The sequence below is a fragment of the Peromyscus eremicus genome, unplaced genomic scaffold (assembly GCF_949786415.1).
Source record: "Peromyscus eremicus unplaced genomic scaffold, PerEre_H2_v1 PerEre#2#unplaced_67, whole genome shotgun sequence".
NCBI classification, from domain to species: Eukaryota; Metazoa; Chordata; class Mammalia; order Rodentia; family Cricetidae; genus Peromyscus; species Peromyscus eremicus.
In genome coordinates this window covers 864205-887240 of record NW_026734308.1, presented here as the reverse complement: position 1 = coordinate 887240, position 23036 = coordinate 864205, and the positions used below count along the sequence as shown (strand labels likewise).

The 23036-nt window shown below is 37.5% G+C and overlaps 1 protein-coding gene across 1 annotated transcript; it reads left to right on the top strand.

Annotated features, from left to right (window-relative positions):
- Nucleotides 1-2377: 2377 nt before the first annotated feature.
- On the top strand, nt 2378-22723 carry LOC131901272 (sulfotransferase 2A1-like). The gene is made up of 6 exons (XM_059252484.1): nt 2378-2510; nt 3598-3806; nt 5457-5583; nt 13238-13332; nt 17933-18110; nt 22611-22723. Exons 1-6 carry the CDS (start codon nt 2378-2380, stop codon nt 22721-22723), a joined length of 855 nt encoding a protein of 284 aa, XP_059108467.1.
- The last annotated feature ends 313 nt before the right edge of the window (nt 22724-23036 follow it).

Sequence of the window (23036 nt, the reverse complement as noted above, 5' to 3'; positions counted from 1 at the left end):
CACACATGCACATAGATCACAACACGCATGCATGGATTATGTAGGACACTGCACAGAATAAACATTGCTATGACATCCCTCAGGGGGCTGAGCAAGGGGGAGCTGAAAAGAACCCTGCTGAGTCTACTCTCAAGGGAATGAGCAAGGCAGGACTGAAGAGAACCTTGCTAAGACATCCTTCAGGGAGCTGAGCAAGGGGGAGATGAACAGAGGAATCTTGCTGAGACTACTCTCAGGGTACTGAGCAAATGGGAGCTGAAAAAGTTAAGAACTTTTCGCTGGAGCAGAAGGAAATTGCTACATTTCAGCAGAGGTTTCACTTTTTGCAGAGTGAAGCACAAAAAGCAACATTTTAGGATGGGGAAGTGGAGCTCTGCTAGGAACACCCATTAAGTGGGGGCTGAGAAAAGCTCAGCTGTAGTGGCTCTGCAGAAGAGGAGCAGGATTGTTAAATCCTATGGGGAGAACTTCCCCCACCACACTATGTCTAGCCTGACTCTTGATACCCTTCCCTGCTGAGCTAGAAGCTCCAGGCCTGACTCATCCAAGCAGTCAGAATACCTTCCTTTCCAGGGCTGACCTGTTTCATTGCAGCTCCAGCCAACAGAGCAGTCCTAGCAGCTCAAGGTATCTGAGAAACCTTTCCCTCCACTGCTGAGCTGTCTTAAGAAGCTCAAGATATCTGGAATATCTGCAGAGTTGAGCTGTCCTAGCACTTTAGGTATCCAGGATACTTCACCCTCCAGGGTTGAGCTTTCCCATTGCAGCTCCAACTGTCAGAGCTGTCCCAGAAGCTCAAGGTGTCACCTGACTCCCCAAATAGTCAGGATGCCTTTCCCCCAGAGTTGCAAAGGTCACATTTTGGTGCCAAAGCCCAGGAACAAACTCACAGAGTTGCACAACTTACTTACAATGAATCCCTTCTATCTAAGGATTGGGAAAAATGCAGAATAGGAGACAGAATGCCCACCAGAACCTGAAGATATGTTGATAGCATATATTCTATAGACGTGACAGAAAAAAATACACCTATCAACTCTCAACAGTATATTTACCCAAATGAACCCTCATAATGGCACCAGTTGTTACCCTAATAAGGACAGGGGAAGTTTTGACATCATCTTATCCTTAGATGAAGGAATACAGCAGGTCAATGACTGCTGAAAGAGGGAAACAGAGTCAGCTGCCTCAGGAGGGGAAATCCCATACTGGTGTTCAATCCCAAGTGCTCATCTGAGGATATATTCACATACAAAAAGAACTAAATGGACTTTGTAGGTTATATAAATGTGTGATCATGTAAACATAGCAGTGAAAATTAAAGAAGGAATCATGAATATAGGAAAAGGGGGAAGGCAATGGAGGAGAAAAGCGAGGGTGAGGATCACATGGTGCAGTGAAGGCACTATGAGTTTATCAAAAACAATCCCTACTTTTAAAAATAATTGTACAGGACTTTTTTTTCAGGACAACCTTTTTTTATGGTCTCTAAATTTTTTGCCCATTTGAAATCATTCTGGAAGCTGAGTCTGTAGCAGGAATCTTAAAAGTTCTTATTAAGAAAATAAAACCTGAACCAGGTATTGGGGTGAACTGGAAGATCAGAGAACTAGAACAAGCCACAGCTACCTCACTTCACCGGATCCTCAGCTGGTCTTTTTTCCTCAGACTGGAGGCCTCTGAGTCCTCATCCAGAATGGGTCTCAGCTCAACTGCTTCTCAAAAGCCTGAATTGCTTAACCAGGCCAAATGCTTAAGCAGGCCAAATGCTTCTAGTGCCTGGTCTTCACGCCTTATATACCTTTCTGCCTTCTACCATCACTCCCTGGGATTAAAGGCTGGCTTTCTGGGATTAAAGGCTTGAGTCACCATGCTTGGCTGTATCCTTGAACACATGGATTTCTGCCTAGCTCTGCCTCCCAAGTGCTGGGATTAAAGGCATGTGCTACAACTGCCTGTCCTCTATGTTTAATATTGTGGCTGTTCTGTCTCTGACCCCAGATAAGTTTATTAGGGTGCACAATATTTCAGGGAACACAATACCACCACATGAGTCTATTAGAAATTATTTTAAATTAAGCCCTATTTCTATGTCTAAGTACTTATTTTTGAGTTTCTGGTTTGGGGTCATGACCTAAGGCTCACAGTTCTCCAAAACAATCACTGAATAAGTTCACAGTTGCTTAATACAGCAACCTTTGACTGGTTTCTGCAATCTATCTATATTTCTTCATATCAGCAGCTCATTTCAGAACAAACTTTGGGATGCTAATGATTTTTTTGCCTGCACTATAAATTTTACCTGTCAGCATTTGCTTTAAGCTGAACAGGTGGCCAAGACTGGAATTATCACAGGACCAAGAAATAGTTCTTTGGGATGTCAGACTACATTTGGTTTGAAGGAATACCTTTCCCTGCTACAGGGTATGAAAAAAAAATAATTGAAGAAAGTCATGATAAGTTTGTGATCAGAGATGAAGACACAGTCATACTGACTTACCCAAAGTCAGGTAAGAAACATCATTGAGAATGATTCTGAACTGTCTGTGGAAGGTTAGGGCTTTAATAATCATTCATTATGGTGGTGAATGGAATGCTTTATATATCTCATGTGTTCAATGATTTGTGGTCATGGAGAGCTGTATCTGAGAGCATTTCTACTCAGAGGAAGATCTCTAACCTAACCGGTATAGTCAGAGGAGCAGCTCAAGCACTACTACTGAACAATGACAGTATTTCCTAAAGCGGATTCTGGCATTGGTTTGTCTCTGTGAGGAAGAGAGTAGAAGAGAGATAATGATGAGAATAAACAGATGAAATAGCATCAAGAGAAAAAGGCATGAATGTAAGAATATGTGGAGGAGGGGACAATGTCAGCTAGAAGAATTACCATGGGCCTTCTCCAGGTAGAGGAAAGATTCTCAAAACTCAGGTAACCAAGAAAGGCATCATGGTCATCTGGGGGAGGGGTATTGGTAGATGGCAGAAGCAGTAACCATTGGTTAAGTATTAGGTTGCTAACATCAAAGGGCAATAACATGGAAAATCCAAGGGCAGTAAACTGCAGGAAGAGGATTCAAATAATAGCCCAGAGAATAAAGCTAGAGAAACACCCACTGACAAAAAGCATATACTCACAAATACAAGTGTGTATGGTGAATAGACACAAAGGAATTTATTTACAAAAGGGAAGCAGTACTCATATATACACTGCGGGATGGATGCATCTTAATGACATTGTATTAAATGAAAGGATCCCCATCTCAAGGACAGATTCCATGACTGAATCCCTGACAAATATCTGGGATAGTTGAATTTACTAATCCAGAATGTAGAATGTTGATGTTTTAGGAAAGGAGGGGATGTTCAGTAGGCAGGTAGAGTTTACTGAGTAAAGATTCTCAGTTTCGTTATTTGAAGCATTTTGAGTATGCTGGAAGAATATATTTTGTATGTATACCATGTGAATACTGTGAATACCACATGCCTTTGTGATTGAAAACAGCTGCAGTGTAAATTATATGGTTGTATTTTCTATTTAAAGCTTTTCACAGGTGCTCTTGAAATGAATGACAATAACTTTTCCTTCTTGTTCAGGAACTAACTGGCTGATTGAGACTGTCTGCTTGATTCAGACCAAGGGGAATCCCAAATGGATCCATTCTGTGCCCATCTGGGAACGCTCACCCTGGATAGAGACTCAAAATGGATATGCAATGTTAATCAATAAGGAAGGACCATTCCTCATGAGCTCCCACCTCCCTATTCATCTTTTCCCCAAATCTTTCTTCAGATCCAAGGCCAAGGTCAGTGTCCAGTGGTTGAGAATATTTTGGCCAAATGCACATTTAACTTACTGTGCCATGATGGGCCTTGGAGATCTGCCTGAAATGCACTCTGCGTAGATTTGGTGAGGAAACCTGGGATTCTCACACACTAGGTGTTGCTAATATGTCCCCTTCTCAGACTATATCAGAGTACTGGGATATCAACCATCTCTCAGTGATCCTGGGCATATGTATGAAAAAAATGTATTATTACAGTAGGGCATTCAGAGACTACACATACAGGTCAAGTAGAGTTCAAATTCTAGTGTACAGTGGATATTACTGTTTTGTTGTGTAAAAGTCAATTAGCTAATCTTGATTCTTCATATAGCCCATGTCAAATGGGTCAATCACCCAAGCAGAGTTGTTTATAGGGGAAACAGCCTCACCAGGCACTAATGTTGTAATCTGAGAGATTGTTCAACAATCATTGCTTATCTGTATCCACTGTGTCTTGCTATGTCTAGCTGTCCACTGAGATCAATAGCCGCAGGAATCACTGACATCAGTGAAAGAAGATCTCCAGAAGGAATCAGAGACATACAGTTTCTGACCTACCACAGCTAATTGTTAATAAGAAAGTTTTTTTGGAAATCCCTCCACCTTAGAACCTATAAGTATTTATGGTTAAACCATAAAGACAAACATAGAAAATAATCTCTTTTGAAACTATCACAATGAAGTTGTGACCATTAAACTATATGTGTGTGTCTTATATGGATTTGGGAGACTTGTGTCTGGAGAAATTCAGGTCTAAAAGATGAATTATACAATAATGTCAAAATGAGCATTGATACAAAATATTAATTTCATTTCCTTAAAATTATTTTTTAAATTTATTTCTTCTATTTTTGAGATTATACTATAATTACATACATTATTCCTCCTCTCTCTTCCTCTCTCCAGGCTCACTACTATACCACTCTTTTCTCTCTTTCAAATTGATAATCTCTTTTTTATTACATCTGTGTATTTATCTACATATTTCTACATATCTTGGTACAATCTGCTCAGTATGCACAATGTTACCTGTATGTAAGTTTTCAGGGCTAAGAAATTGATATTGCATAACCAATTGCTATGCTTTTCCCAAGGGAAGCCTATTTCTCTCCATCTCAGCACTTTTTTAGGGGCTCACGGGTCTTTGTATTCACCATTGTGCAATGAAACATTATCATTAAACTCTGCATCATGATTCTTTTTAGAGTTTTCTTCATATTTACAGTTATAGAAACCAATTAGTTTGTCGTTTTTCACATAGCTTTAGCACAGTATCCATTACTCTTTGTATATGAGATATTCTTTCACAGTGGATGGATAGTCTTTCTCACAGTAAGATATTGATCTTTATAAGTATTGAATCAATCTTGGCTTTTTGTTGTTGCTGGTTGTTTTTCAATATTAATGACTGCAGTCATTTTGCTGTTACATTTTTGTAAATCAAATAAAATTATAAAAGATTTTTATAAATATAGATATTTTGCACTTCTGTTTATATTTCATCCAAATAAAAATAACAAATGCTTTTAGAAACCTCATTGATATTCAATTAACATTTCATATAAACTGTGCCAGATATAAGGTGGTTTATACTATATTGACCTTCATTTGCATGTTTTTCCATTTAAGGTGATCTATGTCATCAGAAATCCCAGAGATGTTCTTGTGTCTGGTTATTTTTTCTGGGATAAGTCAAACCTTATTAAGATGCCAGAGTCACTAGAAACTTACTTTGAATGGTTCCTCAAAGGAAATGGTGAGTGTCCTGTTTAAATATAGGGGTTGAGGGAGGCTGAGATACATTTGTGAAGACAAGGTATGATATAGCTTAGGCTGGCCTGTCTTGAATTCTCTATACAGATAGGGATTGCCTTGAAGGTCTGTTCTTCTTCCATCTACCTCATGAGTTATAAGACTATAAGCACCCACTACTATGTTCTGTTTATTTAATGCTGGAGTTCAACTTCCAATGCCATTTTTGTTATATATCTTGGTTATATCTCTAGCCGTTAGTATATTTTGTAATTTTCTCTTGACTCCAGCTTATCTCTCTACACTCTACCAATCTCTTGATCCAATGATCATTACCATTATAAATCTAATTGTGAAGTCTTCCTGTTCTCACAAGCCACTGCCTAATGGCACAGCTACGGCTTGACCTGTGACATACCATCCTGGCAATATTTGGAGTATCTAGTTTTTCCAGTACTAATGAAGATGTTATAGCTTGTGGTGAGCAGAACAGCAGTGACAGCAACATCACCAGGACCTATTCCCTCTCCAGCGTGGAGAGTTAACCATGTTGACTGTATGAGATGTAAGTTTTTCTCAATCAGAAAATGATTCATTACTCTGATACCACAATTGCCATTATTACATCAGTGGGCATATGTTGTATGGATGGTTGAAGTATAGATATCAGTGTCCATAGCTGAGTAATATTATTGACAAGAATCTCCCAAAAGCAGCCTACATAAAACCTTCAGTAAAAATGAGGACTGTTCAGGAGAAAGACATATTTCAGTTCATTCTCAGTTTGTTTTCCTTATGTTCTGTGACATGAGTATAAGGTTGCCTTTAGAAATAGTGTCTTACCAACTAGTTTTTGTGGTCAACTGACAACAGTGACAATTGCCTAGATTATTTGCAACCTCAGGCCCATTTTAGGCAACAACTCCTAGGGAGGTATCCCAATAATTGCAGTGGAGTTTCCATTTTTAAACCAATAGCTTCTGGGAGCAGTAGTATCTGTTCATGAAAGCTGCCTTGATTTAAACTCTTTAATATATTTTAAATGAGCTTATAAACTAATAAGTTTCTATATGGCATTTTCATATATTTTTGGTTTTTGTTAATTCTATCCCAATTTACCCACCCCATCTTTGCATCCACACAATCACTCTCATATTCCCTCATTCATATTGATACCATATGTGTCCTGGTACTTCTCTTTTCCTTAATGTCTCTTTTTTCTTGCTACTCTTCTAATGGTTCTTTTCTGCCTTCCTCTCCTTTATTTACACATCAAGGTAAACATGCTAAAATTTGTCTAGGATCCAAGTATGAGAGAAAAGATGCAGTGTTTGTCTATCTGTGCTTGTGTTACTTCATTAATGTATATTTTCCAGTTGCAACTATTTTACTGAGAATTTCCTAATTTCATCTTTAGAGCTCAACGAAATTTCATTGTGTATATATATCATAATCTCATCTATTTTCAATTGATGAGCATCTAGGCTAAACCTGTTCTGTAGCTATTGTGAATAGAGCTGCAATAAACACAAATGTTCAAGTACCTATGTAGTTGTATATATCTAAGTCTATAGTAGTATATACCGACCTAGTTTGAATATATACCTAAGATTTGATAGCTGGGTCATATGGAATTTCTGTTTAAAGCATTTGAATGCATACCATAGTCATTTAAATGATGGCTGTATAGTTTACACTCATACCAGTGCTTTTAATTCCCCACAATTTTTCTGAAAATTAAAAACTAAATTTTATTATAAAACAATTTGCACATAAATAAAAATGGGATTCACCAAAATTATTGAGACTCTTGTATACATTTAGAATTGGTATCCAAAAGAGAAGCTGGGAAACTTCATATTAAATGTTATACTTTCAATATTGTTTATATTTCACTCAATATATGACCACAAAACCCAAAAATCCATGAGAAATATAGAACTAGAAAAACATTAGCCTATATTCTCTTTCAACAGTCCTGTCCATTATCTGCATCTACTCCTTTCTCATTCCTTTATTTTTAAATTTTCTTTTCTTCTTAAATGTTATCAACATACACTTCAAACATTTACTTATTTTTTCCATTTTTTGTCTTTGTTATTGTTTTTGAGACAGGTTTTCTCTATGTTACAACTGTGGCATATATATATTTTTAATAACAGTGGCCATTCTGACAGATGAGATGGAGTCCTAGATAGTTTTTAGTTTCTGTTTGTATTTCCTTGATGGCTAATGATGATGAACACTTTAAAAATACATATGAAGCACTGTCTTTCTTTTATGGTATACTTTTTGGTTCCATAGCACAAGTTTTTGCTCCAGTTGTTTCTTCATATTGAATATTTTATCATTGTTATTTCTTTGTAGATACTAGATACACATTGTCTGGGAGCATATAACTCAGGAAGCTTTCTTGCATTTTATTAGCTGAATCTTCACATGATTAGTGATTTCCTTTGGTCGATATAAATCTTTTAATTTCATGGGATCCCACTTGTTGAGTATTGGCCTTATTTTCTGAGTGAGATGAGTAGCATTTAGAAAGTCCTTACCTGTGATTACCTCTCAAAGCGCATTTCCTGTATTTTCCTCAAGCAATTTTATAGTTTTGTGTATTCTGTTGAGGGTCTTGGTACATTTATGATTGTGGTGAATGTGTGTGTGTCTATTTGTGAATTGTGTAGGTGTGATAAAGAATTAAGATCTAAATTCATTCTTCTACACATAACTATCCAGTTTCCAAAATACCATGTACTAAAGATCCCATTTTTCTTCCAATGATTTTTTTTTTATTTTTCAAGACAGGGTTTCTCTGTGTAGTTTGGGTGCCTGTCCTGGGTCTCATTCTGTAGACCAGGCTGGCCTTGAACTCACAGAGATCCACCTGGCTTTGCCTCCCGAGTGCTGGGATTAAAGGCGTGCACCACTGCTGCCTGGCCCAATGCATGTTTTCAATATTTTGTCAAAAATACAGTGCCTCCAGTTGTGTGAACTTATGTCTTGGTTTTCTATTCAATTAATCCACATGTTTGTTTTGTGTTAGTGCTTTCTGTTTTCATTACTCTGTCTCTGTAGTAGAACTTGAAATAAGGTCCTATCTTTTTCCAAGGTTGCTTTGATTATCTGGAATTGTTTGTACTTTTGTATGAATTTATTATTGAATTTGTTCTTTAGAAATTTCAAAGATGTGTAAATTATATTCTGCTTATTGAAACCCTTTGCCCTCTGTTATCTCCCTCTCACCTTTAGTAACCCCCATTCCCTACAGTTCTCCTTTATAACTTTCATGTCTCTTTATTGATGACCCATCCAATGTAACCACGATTATTATCTTGTGTGGGAATGTGGGTTTTGAACTGCCAATGGAAACCTAGTTGGCACCTCACTGGGGACACAACTGAAGACAGTGTCTTCCTACCACCCAGAATCATTCAGTATTCATAATTTCATTATGGAGTTTAGTGTCCCTTGAGTATCTTCCTCAGTCCACAATGACTCATTTTTGGGCTAGTCTAATGCTGAATCTTTGCAGCAGCTTCAGTTCCTTTTAGATCATAACTACACTTGCTCTGTCATGCCCACACATCAGCATTTTCCAGCCCTTCTCTTTCTCTTTTCCAGCTTCAACATCCTTTCTGCTCCCCCTTCTGCAATGATCCCTGAGCATTAGAGGCAGTTCTGTAATGTTGCACTTAGGAGTGAGCATTCAACCATTCTGTATCAATTTGAAAGTTATTTATTTTTATTTCTGTGGATAATACTAAAATCTTCATTGGTATTGTATTGAGTCTGTTCATTGCTTTTGCTAGGATGGGCATTTTTATAACATGAATTTTTCTAGTCTGTGACCATGGGAACATTTTCCATCCTCTAACATCTGCATCAGTTTCTGCCTTTAGTGTATTGAGGTATTCAGTAATGAGGACTTTGCATCTTTGGTGTATTCATTACTTTTCTATTGCTGTGATAAAACACCATGAACAAAGAAACTTATTGAAAGCATGCTTTGTTTGGAGCTTATGGTTCCAGAGTGATAAGAGTCTATCATCACCATTATAGGAAGCATGGCACCAGGACACAGGCATGGCATAGGGGTTATACCTGAGACCTCACATCTCAATCCACAAACAGGAGGCAGAAGGAGAGCACTTGAAACAGTGCTAGTCCTTGAAACCTTAAATCCCACCCCAGTGACATATTTCCTCCAGCAAGTTCATACTTGCTGATCTTCCCATAATATACACCATCTGCGAACCAAGTATTCAAACATTATATGGGACATTTTTTTTGATGGTACAGATATTTTTATTATTGCCAATTAAACTATTTTAAATTTGTTTTTTTTAATTTTATATTGCAATACAATTCAGTTCTACATATCAGCCACGGATTCCCTTGTTCTCCCCTCCCGCCCCCCCCTCACTTTCCCCCCAGCCCACCCCCCCATTCCCACCTCCTCCAGGGCAAAGCTTCCCCCGAGGACTGAGATCAACCTGGTAGACTCAGTCCAGGCAGGTCCAGTCCCCTCCTCCCAGGCCGAGCCAACCAACCCTGCATAGGCCCCAGGTTTCAAACAGCCAACTCATGCAATGAGCACAGGTCCTGTGACATAAAAGGCAATTGATTTCCATTGAGCCATCACCTGAGCCCAGCTTTCAGTCTCTTTGAGGGACTTAATTGTCTCATATATTATGCAATTCACTTTATCTCTACACTTTCTCTGTAGATCCTTTACCACCACCAGGTTTCAATAAAATCTTAGATTCATTGAATTCATGTATCCTACTGCTCTGACACTGGCTTAAGTCTTACCTTCTCTCCTGACTTGATTCAGTTGGTTCTTCAGATAATGGGGAACAATGCAAGCCCTCAATGGAGGGTGAGACATGAAGAGACAGCATAACTAGACCAGGTACACTTAGGACACTCTGACTATTGAAAACACATCACAGTAGTACTAGGAATGTAAATGAAGCATTGGGTTGAATGTGGAAGGCTATGACTTGAACATCTCTAGCTGTCTGTGTTTTAGAGTTTCTGGTCTTAAAGGGTCACTGTCCACAAGTTGTAGAACCTTAGAGGTGGTTGTTAGTGGGAAGAGATCTCCCTCAGAAGGGGTTAATAGAGCTTGCCAGACATGATGGTAATAAAAAAGTCCCAACCTGGACATGCTCAGAACCCTCTGGCTTCCTGTATTGTTTTGATCACATTTTACCAACTCATGCCTTTGTCACTGCTGCTTTCCTTTTGGATGTCTCCTCATGGCATCAGAAATAAATCTGTAAGGTGATGAGTTTACTAATGAACAAAATTTTATCTACTTATTTACTCTCTCTCTCTCTCTCTCTCTCTCTCTCTCTCTCTCTCTCTCTCTCTGTGTGTGTGTGTGTGTATGTGTGTGTGTGTGACAAATGTTATCATTTCCATGAAGACCAGCCTTCAGAAACTCAAGGAATGAATGGGAAGCCATGGCATCAGCAAACTAATCACTTAACTTGAATTTTCTGTCTGAGGGAGTAAAACTTAATTTGCTGGGGACAGAGAAAGGACTAAATTTAACTCTCTTAGGACAGCAAAAAAGGAGGAAACATACACAAACATTTGTATTTCTCCATCATTTTCTGTTTGTTCTTCTTTATTTTTCTCTTCTTGCTTATATATCAACAAAATTTCTCAGGCAATATAAAAATTGCAATGTGATTTCATTCTATTTTTCAAGTGAATGATTACAATGAATTCAGTTAGAAATCATGATTTCCAATTTCCCTTAAATGATTAAACATCCTACGTATAACATGTTTTAGATAAAAAACAAATTATCCCAAGAACTCTAATACATTCATATCCAGCAACTTGGTACAGATTAACAGAATAAAAGCAAGTAAGATAGATTTCTCAGCCATTCTTTTTCTGACAAGCTGGATTTTATGGTTACAAAGGAAGGGTCAGTCATTTCATTACTTATCTCAAATGGTAATCTTATAAAGAATCTTGAAAGAATCACAAACCAAAATTATTATATATGAAAAACAATCAGTCTTCTGTCTACTAAATACTCAGAGTGTATAATCATTCATCAATAGCTTTTTTTATATTAGGAAGAAGATTGCAGAAATGGGCATTAATTAATCACCATTTTTGAATTATCAGGATTTAAAGAATTAAGGTATTAATCTTCATCTTTAATTACCAACCTATCCTAACAAGAATGATCCATCTGCTAATAATAACCAAGCTGCTTTGTTCTTGTTTCTTGACCTCAATGAGTCCCTCACACAACTATGTGCTCTTCTAAACTTTATATGGTTTCTTCAGGTTTTTCATCTCAAAGTTATTAATAAAAATATCTTATCCTATCTGTAAGTCATATTGGAAGCTTTGTTTTAGCTATGATGCTCACTTAAGTCAATGAACACATATCTCAACATTAAGATTAAAAGAACTTGAGCTAGCTTAACTTCTGGGACACAACTATGTGGTTTATTTTTCACTCTTTTAGGTGGTCTAATACCCAGCTCCAAAATAAATCACATAAGGAGGCTTTTGCTTACTTGTAAATACTCGACCTAAATTTGACTTGTTTCTTGCCAGAATTTCTTAACTTAAATTATTCCATTTACCTTTTGCCTCTGGGATCTTCCCATTCTCTTACACCTGTAAATCTTACTCTTACTGGGACTGGCTATGTATCTGGGTGGCTGACCCCTGATGTTCCCCTTCTTCTTTCTCATTTCTTGGTCTTTTTTACTCCCAGTATTCTTCTATATGTTCTCTGCCTGCCAGCCCCTTCTGTTCTTTCTCCTGCCTCACTATTGGCCTTCAGATCTTTATTAGACCATCAGGTGTTTAGACAGGTACCATAACACAACTTCACAGAGTTAAACAAATGCAACATAAGCAAAGGTAACACATCTTAAAATAATATTCTACAAAAGAATTATTTTATTTAATCATTAACCTAAGCCACAGTCTATATTGATCCTCAAGAAAAACTAGCTGTGTGACATTTCCTTGTTCTTATTTTCTATCCACTGCAGCCCCTGATTTGTCAGGGGCAGGGAAACACCATATCTAGCTTTTGACTTTATTAGTTTTTCTACTAAGCTAACCTCTATCACAATCAGTTACTATATTAAAGAACCTCAACAATTAAAATTCCATTTAAACTTATACTATTACTTTGTATAAAATCTTTGATTTAAATAGAATAGCTTAGGAGGAAATAATCTTTGTAATAATCCACTGATAGAAATGCCCAGGAGAATGGGATATTTCCACTGGATAGTCATAATAAATTAAGGGGAGTGGGGATTTCCCCACACCCATTCATACCATGAAAAAAACAGAGGAAAATGTCAATGGTAAACATGTAACAGCACAACATCAGTGGCAAGAGACATTCTGGAGCCAAAGCCATCAAGGTCTTGCCTATCTAAGACTCACTCATCTGAGCTTTGCTTCCTGGTAAACTAACCACCTACACTTCAGTTGCCAGCTGCTGATTCTATGACATGGCCACAGGCAAAATATCACACTGAATTATGTAAATACTGGATTTTTTTTGTAAAGCTGCCTCTCATTTGCAGAGAAGAGAAGAATATCAGGCAGACCTCAGTTTGATTATTTGTAATCAATACTTCCCTACTCCATTCACACAGTGCCATATGGATCATGGTTTGAGCACACCTGTGCCTGGCTGTCTATGAGAGAAAGGGACAACTTCCTGGTACTGAGCTATGAAGACATGAAAAAGGTAACTGTCATTCTTACAGCAATCATACAATGCATTAGCATTTCACCCCATACAGCATTCCACATTCCTCAGTATTCCCATTGTACCTACTCTATCAGTGGTAGGCTCATGAAAAGCCACTAAATATGAGATTACGTCCCATGTCTTTTGTTAGCCTGCATCTGGCATTTCCTCTTCAGCCTTCTTGTCCAGCCTACTTGACCCTGAAGTAGGGTGTGGTAGCTCAAACTTGTTCTACTGGTTTTCCAGTTCTGTCTATACACCACATTCGATACAGCTAATAACCCAGTGGTCAATGGGGAAGGGGTAAACAGTGTCATTCCACTGGTGTGTCCAAATGAATGCCATCTGCCTTTGATGAAAACAAGAGGGCAAAGGCATGAAATCTGTCAGGCAGGTTGGTGTCCTGTGCTCTGCAGTACAGAGGGTTCCGCATGGTTAGCTAGAACACACTAGAAATTTCAAAAGTTTTAGAAGATAATATCTAAAATGTATTAACATTAAGTAATGAAATATATAGCCCCAAACCTTATATGATTTTGCAGGTTTCCTTTCATTGAAATGAACTGCTGAAGGTTATAAATATACTTAATAATATGTAGATGTCTCAAATATCTCTTATTTTAAAAAATAAAAAATTACATATCTTAAAAGAGTGTCACATAACTCTAAACCATGCATTGCAAGATAGAACTCTAGGTAATCCTTGGTTGTCTGGTGTGTGTGAGGCCAACCTTGGCTACAAGAGACATTGTTTCAAAAGACCATTAAGGAAACTAATTTTGAAGTTCATTTGTGTATTTTATGTTCATTTAATTAAAAAATCCTCCCTCTAATGATGGGCACATAATAATGAAACCAAACATATAAGCAAAACAGTATTCTCATTTGATCAACAACCCAAAAATTTAAGTAGTTTGGAAGTTATAGGTGAAAAGTAACCATCATTTACACATTTACATATCACAGATAAAAATATCAATTGTAATTTTTACTGAGCAAAAAAAAATGCACTGAGCAAACAGTTTGTCAGAAAAATAAACTTTCCCACCTTAGAATTCTTCAAAAATTTAGTTAAGGAGGAGAAGGAATCTTACAGCCACTCTTTACCTTATAGAAGTAGACTCTGGTGACAATGAAGACAGCTGGTAGTTATAACTTTTTTGTATTGATTTCCCTATTATATTTTTTATTGTTTAAAACAATTTGTAAATTATATATAGATATAGATATAGATACACACACACACACACACACACACACACACACACACACATATATATATTTGGTTTTTCTGGACTGTCCTGGAACTCACCTTGTAGACCAGGCTGACCTTAAACTCACAGAGATCCACCTTCCTCTGCCTCTCGAGTGCTGGAATTAAAGGCATGTGCCATCATGCTGCTCAATTTAAATATATTTTGATCATATTCTTTCCCTCCCACAATTCCTTCAGAGTTATTTCCCTTTCCTCACCCACCCAAATTTAAATTCTTTGTCAAAAAAAAGGTCCCCAAATGAAAACAATACCAAAAGAGAAAAGCACCATGAGACTGTACTAGGCCCTTTTTATAGGCAGACATTTATGTAGTTTGCTGCTTAATGGGCCCCTGACAGTGTGATCAGGATCCATCCCTTGTGCATGAGCAACCTTTTTAGAGCTCACTGCCTATGGTGGGACAACTTACACAGCCTTGGTGCAGGAGCAGGGGCTTGGACCTGCCTCAACTGTGTGTATCAGACCCTGCTGATACCACATGGGAGACCTTGCCTTGGAGGAGGTGGGAATGGGGGTTAGAGAGGGGAGGCTAGGGAGTCAGAGGAAGGAAAGAAAGGGGATCTGTGGTTGGTATGTAAAATGAATAGAAAATTTCTAATAATAAAAAAGGAAAAATAAAAACACCAGCTGTAACCAAATGAAAGCATCCCCAAAACACATACAAAACTGTGGAGTCTATTATATGTAGGTCAATTACTCCTGAACATGAAGACTGCCCTGGAGTACTAGATATATACAGGGGCATTGTAGTGGAGAAACCTGACATTCCCTCTCCCAGCAGGTACAAATGACAGTTAAGGTGTTAACTTTTATCCTAGTGGCTAGAATGTCATTCATTCATTCATTCATTCATTCATTCCTTTATAAAAGGATATCAAAATAAAATACAATATGATGAAAGAATACTATCACCTTAGAGTTGGACAAGAAAAATCAACAGAACAAAAGCATCACAAGAAATGGCACAAAAATCAGAGACCCATATGTTTGAACACTTGGGAAGCCAATAAAATCATGAAAGTAGAAACTCTAATATAGAGCAGAGAACTGGTGCAGACATGGAGCACAGTGCAGCATGCTTCAGAATGTGGCTTCATACGTGCTTTTCTCATGCTGATGTGGAGGGTCTTGTTTTCTTCATGTCCTCCCTCCTCTCTGGCTCTTACACTTTCTTTTTCTTCTTCTGAGGTGTTCTCTGAGCTATAGAGTGAGGGATTTAGTGGAAACATACCATTGAGAACTGATTTGTTCAAAAATATCCACTCTGTGTAATGTCTGTCTGTGGGTCTCTTTATTTGTTCTTGCCAAATTCAGGAGCAAGCTTCTCTGATGCTAGCTGAACAAGGCACAAATATGAGGATAGTAGAATTTCATTAGGAGTCATTTTGTCACTTAAATTGTTAGATCAGTATTAGTTTCCTTTACCCTAGGTTCCCAGGGTATCTAGTCTCTGGTCACCAAAGCAGTGTCAGGTATGGGTTCCATCTCATGGAGTGGGACTTAAGTAAAGTAAATTATTGGTTATTTCCTCCCATGAGCTTTGTGCCACCATTACTCCAGCATATCTCTCAGGTAGGACACAATTGTAGATCAGAGGATTTGTGGCTGGCTTCATGTTTGCATTTATCTTTTGATAGTTTGCAGAGTACTTCTTTTAACAAAGATTATGGAATGCAGAGCTGAAAGCAGTATGTAATCACCAGCATCTCCATGTTCAATGAGTGATAAAGATGTTGTCTTCAGCAATGGTGCCTTGCTGTCAGTTTGTGGAGGAACAACCTATAGTCTTGGCCTGTGTTAGAGGTCCTGTGGAATCCCTCTGGCCAAGAACTCATTAGATGTAACCCAGCACCAGAACTGGAAGCTTCCTTTGGTAACAAGAGACTGTCATTTGGAACACTATCTCTCCCATTAATTGATAATATTATTTATATTGTCATCACATGTGTATATATTTTAAGAAGTTTTTATTGTACTAGGTTTCCATAAATTTGCTCAAATATTCCTTAATTTTAGTTGTCACTCCTCCTATTCCCTCCCTCCCTCAAGTCCCTCTCCTTTCCTGCTCCCCTTTAATCATCCCATTTCAAGCCTTGCCTATCCACCCGTAATGTGTTCTCTATGCTTAGTTTTTTTTTCATTATTATTATAGGCTTAAGGGCCTGTCTTTCCTGTTATAGTCTATTTTGTTTTCTGTAAGGTTTTTTTTTTTTTTTTTTTTTTACTTTGATGGCCATCTCCTTCTTCAGGTTAGTGAATTATGTTCATGATTTATTTTTGTTTTATTTATTTATTTTTGTTTTTTTTTATCCAAACCAAAATTTCCCTCACTCTCCTATTCCTACTTCTTCCACCGCTATCCCCAACCCATTCCATTCCCTGACACTGTTACTCTTCAATACAGCTGGGCCTCCCAATCATATCAGCCAGCCATGGTACATCGAATAGCAGGGTGACTAATCTCTTCCTCTTCTATTAAGGCTGGATCTGATAATCTGGTAGGAACAATGGGTGTCAAAATGAGGCAAAATTGTCAGAGACATCCTCTGCTCTCATTATTAGGAGTATAACATGAACACTAAGTTACACAACTGTAATATATATGCACAGTACCTATATCAGTCTCATTCAGGCCCTTTGTTGTTGGTTCAGTCTCGGTGGGTCCCTATGAGACCAGGTTAGTTTAGTCTGTGGGTTTTCTTTTGGTGTGTTTGATATCACTGGGACCTAAAAATCCAGCCTTACCCTCTTCTGTAGGATACTGTGAGCTCCACCTAATGCTTGCATGTAGGGTAGTTCTCTGCATATTTTTCCATGAGTTGCTTTGTTGTGAAGCCTCTGTGATGACAGTTACACTAGACATCAATCTTTGAGAATAGCAGAATATCATTAGGAATCATTTCATTGACATTTTGCCAATTCATATTTAGTTCTATCCTAAGTCTCTGGGTTAAACTGCCTCTGGATGATCAGAAGTTTAAGGTCTTCATTTAATACAAAGTAAATTTGAGGACATTCTAAGTTATATGAGACCCATCTAATATAAACTCCCCCATAAAAAAATCACAGCCTCTGTATTTTAGGGGCCAGAAATCAGTCACATTGCAAGCTGACTAAATATACAAATGTTGTGTGTGAATCTTGCTCTCTTTACAAGGCCTATTTCTTTCCTAAAACCCATTCAATACTTTCTCATTTCGTGGTGCCATTTTATTCTTCATGTTTCTTTTTTGATCTTCCATCTGTAGTTACCTTCTCTACATCTGTTCTCTCAGAGCTCTCTAATTATTACCCTCATTTTTGTTTTGATTTTTCTTTTAGAATACAAGGGGGACCATAGAGAAGATCTGTGACTTCCTAGGAAAGAAACTGGAGCCAGATGAGCTAGATCTGGTACTCAAGTACAGCTCCTTCCAAGCCATGAAAGAAAATAGAATGTCTAATTTAAGCCTCATCCGAGAAGCTATGAATATTAATGGTTTGGTACTCATGAGAAAAGGTGAAGAAACTCTTTAGTCCCAAAAAATGTCAGAATATGTGGAGAGTTTTTTGTTCCAATGAGGCTCTAAGAAATTGTTGTGAATGTGTCAGCAGTCATTGCTCATCACTCATAGTTTCTCAGAGATCTTCCAGGGTAATCTTTCTGTGGTGATGACATGGACTTCAGAAACTCTGAAAAGTTTCTGAAAACATCTGGGAGATGATCTTGGGTTTGTAGAGGTTTGTGTCCAATATCCTCAATGGAAAATGAGAGACATGTTTTTGTGAGTCTTTGTTAGGCTCTCTGTATCATAGCCCTAAACTTTAAAGTAAAGGTTTAATGCAAAGAACCAAAGATATATATTGGATGACAACCACAAAATACACATCCATTCACTGCTGGAAAAAGATGTCCAACAGGTCAAGATTGCTGATCCACTAGTGAATTATCCTTCAGTGTTAAAATATGATGGCATTTGCCAAGCTCAATTTGGATTGCTTCATGATCATAGTTACTGTTTTTTTTTCCTGAATTGTCTCCATTGGAATGGGAATATCCATCTTCTCTATGTCTGTGCCACCTCTCTATGCTATGAGCAAATTGTGGGTATGGTTTTCTAGCTGTGCAGTTGAGGAGTGACTGCCAGAATAGACTACACCAAATTAGTGAATAATTGGTGAGGTGGGACTCAGGGTTGAAGAAGGAATGAGTTAGATGTGAGGTATTTGGGGATGACTAAAAAACATGTGTATAAATGCAGAAAGTGGAGAGCTATGCGTTTAATTTTCCTCTTCTAGTTATTATTATTATTTTTTTTTTGGTTTTTCGAGACAGGGTTTCTCTGTATAGCTTTGCACCTTTCCTGGGTCTTGCTCTGTAGACCAGGCTAGCCTCGAACTCACAAAGATCCACCTGCCTCTGCCTCCCGAGTGCTGGGATTAAAGGCATGCACCACTACTGCCTGGCTTCTTCCAATTATTTACATGCTTCAGCCTTAATCTTCAGTCAACCTCCAACCTACAGTGTGAGAATCAGGTCATGAGACTCTAAGGACATCAGGAATATACATGGAAATAAGTAAGTTAAAGTCATTAGTGTATTGCATTTAATTTAGTACTCCTGGTGTCCTCACAAGAGGAAATTATACTCAGATTTGGGCACACAAAAATGTCAACTTAAGAAAATGATCATCTATGCACTAAGGACCGAGGCCTATGGGAGGATCCACTGCCAATGACCCACAACCTCAGACTCCTGTGCTCCAGACTGTATGGAGATAGAGTTCTCTGTACAAGAACTGAAGACCTCAAGTAAGAAAAGAAATAGTCCATTATTGGATTTCCTGTAATGAATAACAATTTGGCAGAGATAAAAGAGTATGTGTTCATAAATGGCTTCAATGAAATGCCAAAACCAAAAAGTCCTTGTTTAATAGAGAAAGGCTACTGAAACTAACAAAAGTTTTATCTGAGACACACTGGAGCAGATGAAATAGAATTTGGAACGAAATTGCATGAGGAAAACTGTTTTTCCAGCTATGTTTTTTTCAGAATGAGACCACATTGGGATTTTAGTTTAGTCTCTTCTAAAACATAGTATTTTCATGTATTATATTTTTATGAGAAAAATATATAGTAGTTATTTCCAAAAAAATGAATATGACCTTAAAGTCATATGTAGTTTAATTATCATAGTGATCATATAAGACACCCATTTCTTTTGTACTTGAAGATAACTTTTATTCTGAGAAATTGTTTTCCTTGTATTAAACTCACTATAAACCATGCATCCCACAGGAAACCAGGTCAATGAAGGGGAAGAAAAACTTCATTATACCCCTCACCCTGATTCATGACTCCAGTGCAGAAGTTGCTGAGATGCCTATGTTGGGAAACAATTTGGAAAGAATAAGAAGAATGAGGAAAATGTTGATCTTCTTAATTCCTACATAGGATTAATTCATTTTTTAATATGGAAAGGATGAGCAGATCAAAGATTAATTATAAAATTTATTTCATTACTTATCATTAGATACCTAATCCTTAAATCATAATGCATGAATAGTTATGTTAAATGTTATAATAGCTTTGAACAAGAGGAATTCTCTCGACTTACTTTTGTTGTCCTTTAGTTGCTTTTCTCAGGACACCAGAGGGATACATTTCCTTGCCTCTAGAGAGATACTCTGAAGAGCTACTATTTACCTAGGAGACTCACTTATCTGGCTAGATAGGATTAATTTAGTTTAAAGCTCCAATGAAAAATTTTCCACAAACAATTTTGGTCATTATGATTCAATATTTAGATATTTCAGGAAATACAGACTAGAGAGATGTTCTGCTTAGTTGAGGTAACGTCACTAAAGACATTGTCACAATCAAGACACATGGGAGGAAATGTCTTCTGACATCTTCAAAGGTTTTGACCCTCATTAGTTCATAGTAGATATTTACTAGACAGAGTACTTGAGTCAGTAATCATTTTCTCTGGTGTAACAAAGAAGATATTAAGAGACACACAGGGAAGAAGACCTATGGAGAAGCCCACTTTCTACAGGCCAAAATAGCCAGGAAGGCTTTTTATGAGATCTGCAGCCTCTGAAACTAGGAAGAACTTCCTTTCCAACAAGAGCTAAGCCACTATGCATTGGGTTTATACTGACTCTGGACACATCAGAGTTGGAGGAGGTCTTTAGAAAGAAGCACTAAAAAAAATACTTGCATGAAAGGTACACAAGATTACGAGAATGTTGGACTGAGAACTTCTTGTGTACACTCCACAAACATGATTCTCTCATCTGGACTGATTCATTCCATTTGGCAGACACATTGAATTTGCTGAGATTCTGGTAGCTCAGCATCCAGTCTGGCTTATGAGGATCAAGATTGCTGTGGGATTCAATAACACAACTTGTTTCAATAATGAGTATAATAATGAAGCTGAAAGTAGCAGTGGGCATTGATAGATTCCAGTATTAATAGATGACACTCTTACAGTCATCGCAAGTAATGGTATATTATTTGAATATTGTGCAACAATAATTATTTTTCCTTTAATGTGTACCATTGGGCATTTAAAGTTAACTTATGTGATACACAAAGATTATATTTTAGTAAGGAAAAAACATGACTTCTATTGTCAGACTTTTGGCTTCAAATCTACATGCATCACTATAATACTGGTAAGATTTCAAGGACTAATTTATCTTCATCAGCAGAATGGTAACAAGGCCACTATCTTCCTTACTCATTCACTAATACTTTCAATAATTCCATACTGAGAATGTTTTGTATGTGTGATACACTTTGATCAATGAAGCCTTTGATAATTTAAGAAATATTTTACTTTTCAAACATATTACATGCATATTTCTAGCATGTTTAAAAAGAGAAAATTCATCAAAGTGTCACAGCTATGAAATAAAATACAGAGCCGGGCGGTGGTGGCGCACGCCTTTAATCGCAGCACTTGGGAGGCAGAGCCAGGCGGATCTCTGTGAGTTCGAGGCCAGCCTGGACTACCAATTGAGCCCCAGGAAAGGCGCAAAGCTACACAGAAAACCCTGTCTCGAAAAACCAAAACAAAAAAAAAAAAGAAGAAGAAATAAAATACAGCAAAGATGGGGACTGTAGAATTCTACATGCAGAGAAGATAGGAAGAAATGGTCACCATCACACAAATAAGGAAACAAAAAAACAAGAAGTGACTATGTGGAACACATCAGCACTTCATGTTGAAGGAACATATAATACAATGTGAGAAGTTGGACTATTTGAGGTCTCTAAGTCCAAACCTAAAGACCTCCTAGAATGTGGTTATGAGAACCAAGGTATGGTAAAAAAAAAAAATACTGGGAAGGAAATCATCTTCACATCACCAAACTCCATACTGCCTGAAAACAGACATCCTGGATGCTCTCAGCAGATGGTATCTGTGTCTCTTGTATCTGATGGAAATATCAAGATGACTGACATGTAGCTCACCATTGCGTGTATATCCAGCTCTATGGTATCTGATACCTTCAACCTCTGCAGGCATGTGCATTCATATGAAGCTACAGACACATAATCAGAATTAATTTTAAAAGGTGTTTTAAAAGTTGCTGGTATAGTTTGCAAAACATTTATAAGTAAACCAAAAAAGGAAGAAAGAAAGATTGAACTGTGTTTGGATAATTGAGATATGAAACTCTGTTGGGCTTGATAGTATGGTGGAAGCATGCCTAGTGAGGAGGAGAAATAACCTGGACATTAAAAATATAGATCCAGTGTCCATGCTGCTAGATTGTGGAGTTGATATGTTGGTATAAGAGATGGTTGACATTACTTATTCAGAGGTATAAGTCTGTTTGCATATTTTTCAAAGCATAAGAATTGTTCTCCATAGAATAACTGTTAGTTCTACGTTATTGACTGTGTGGTCCTACTTAAGCAGATGATAATATCATGTGAATAATGGAATGAGAGTAGATTTACAATCACCATTAACCCATCTCTGTGTCTGCTTCACATTTTCCAGGTGTGGCTGGGGACTGGAAGAATCACTTTACAGTAGCTCAAGCTGAAACCTTTGATAAAGTATTCCAGGAGAAAATGGCTGGTTTTCCTCCAGGGCTGTTTCCATGGAAATAAATTCTTAAAACTTTAAAATCTTACATGGACATTGGTGTTTATTTTCCTGTCCTTGTGCAGGGACTGAGTGGATATGGTCATAGAATATATGCTATTATTGAATTGTGTAGGTTTTTTTCTAAAATGTATTAGTAGTAATTATAGCAGTAGTATTAATGGTCATAGTAGTGGAGTAGTGGTGGTTGTTTTATGTGAGTCTGTGTGTGTGTGTGTGTGTGTGTGTGTGTGTGTGTGTGTGTGTGTGTTTAGGTGTGTGCATCGCATACATGGGTGTGCACATGCATTTCTGTATGTAGTACCTTTAGGGATAAGA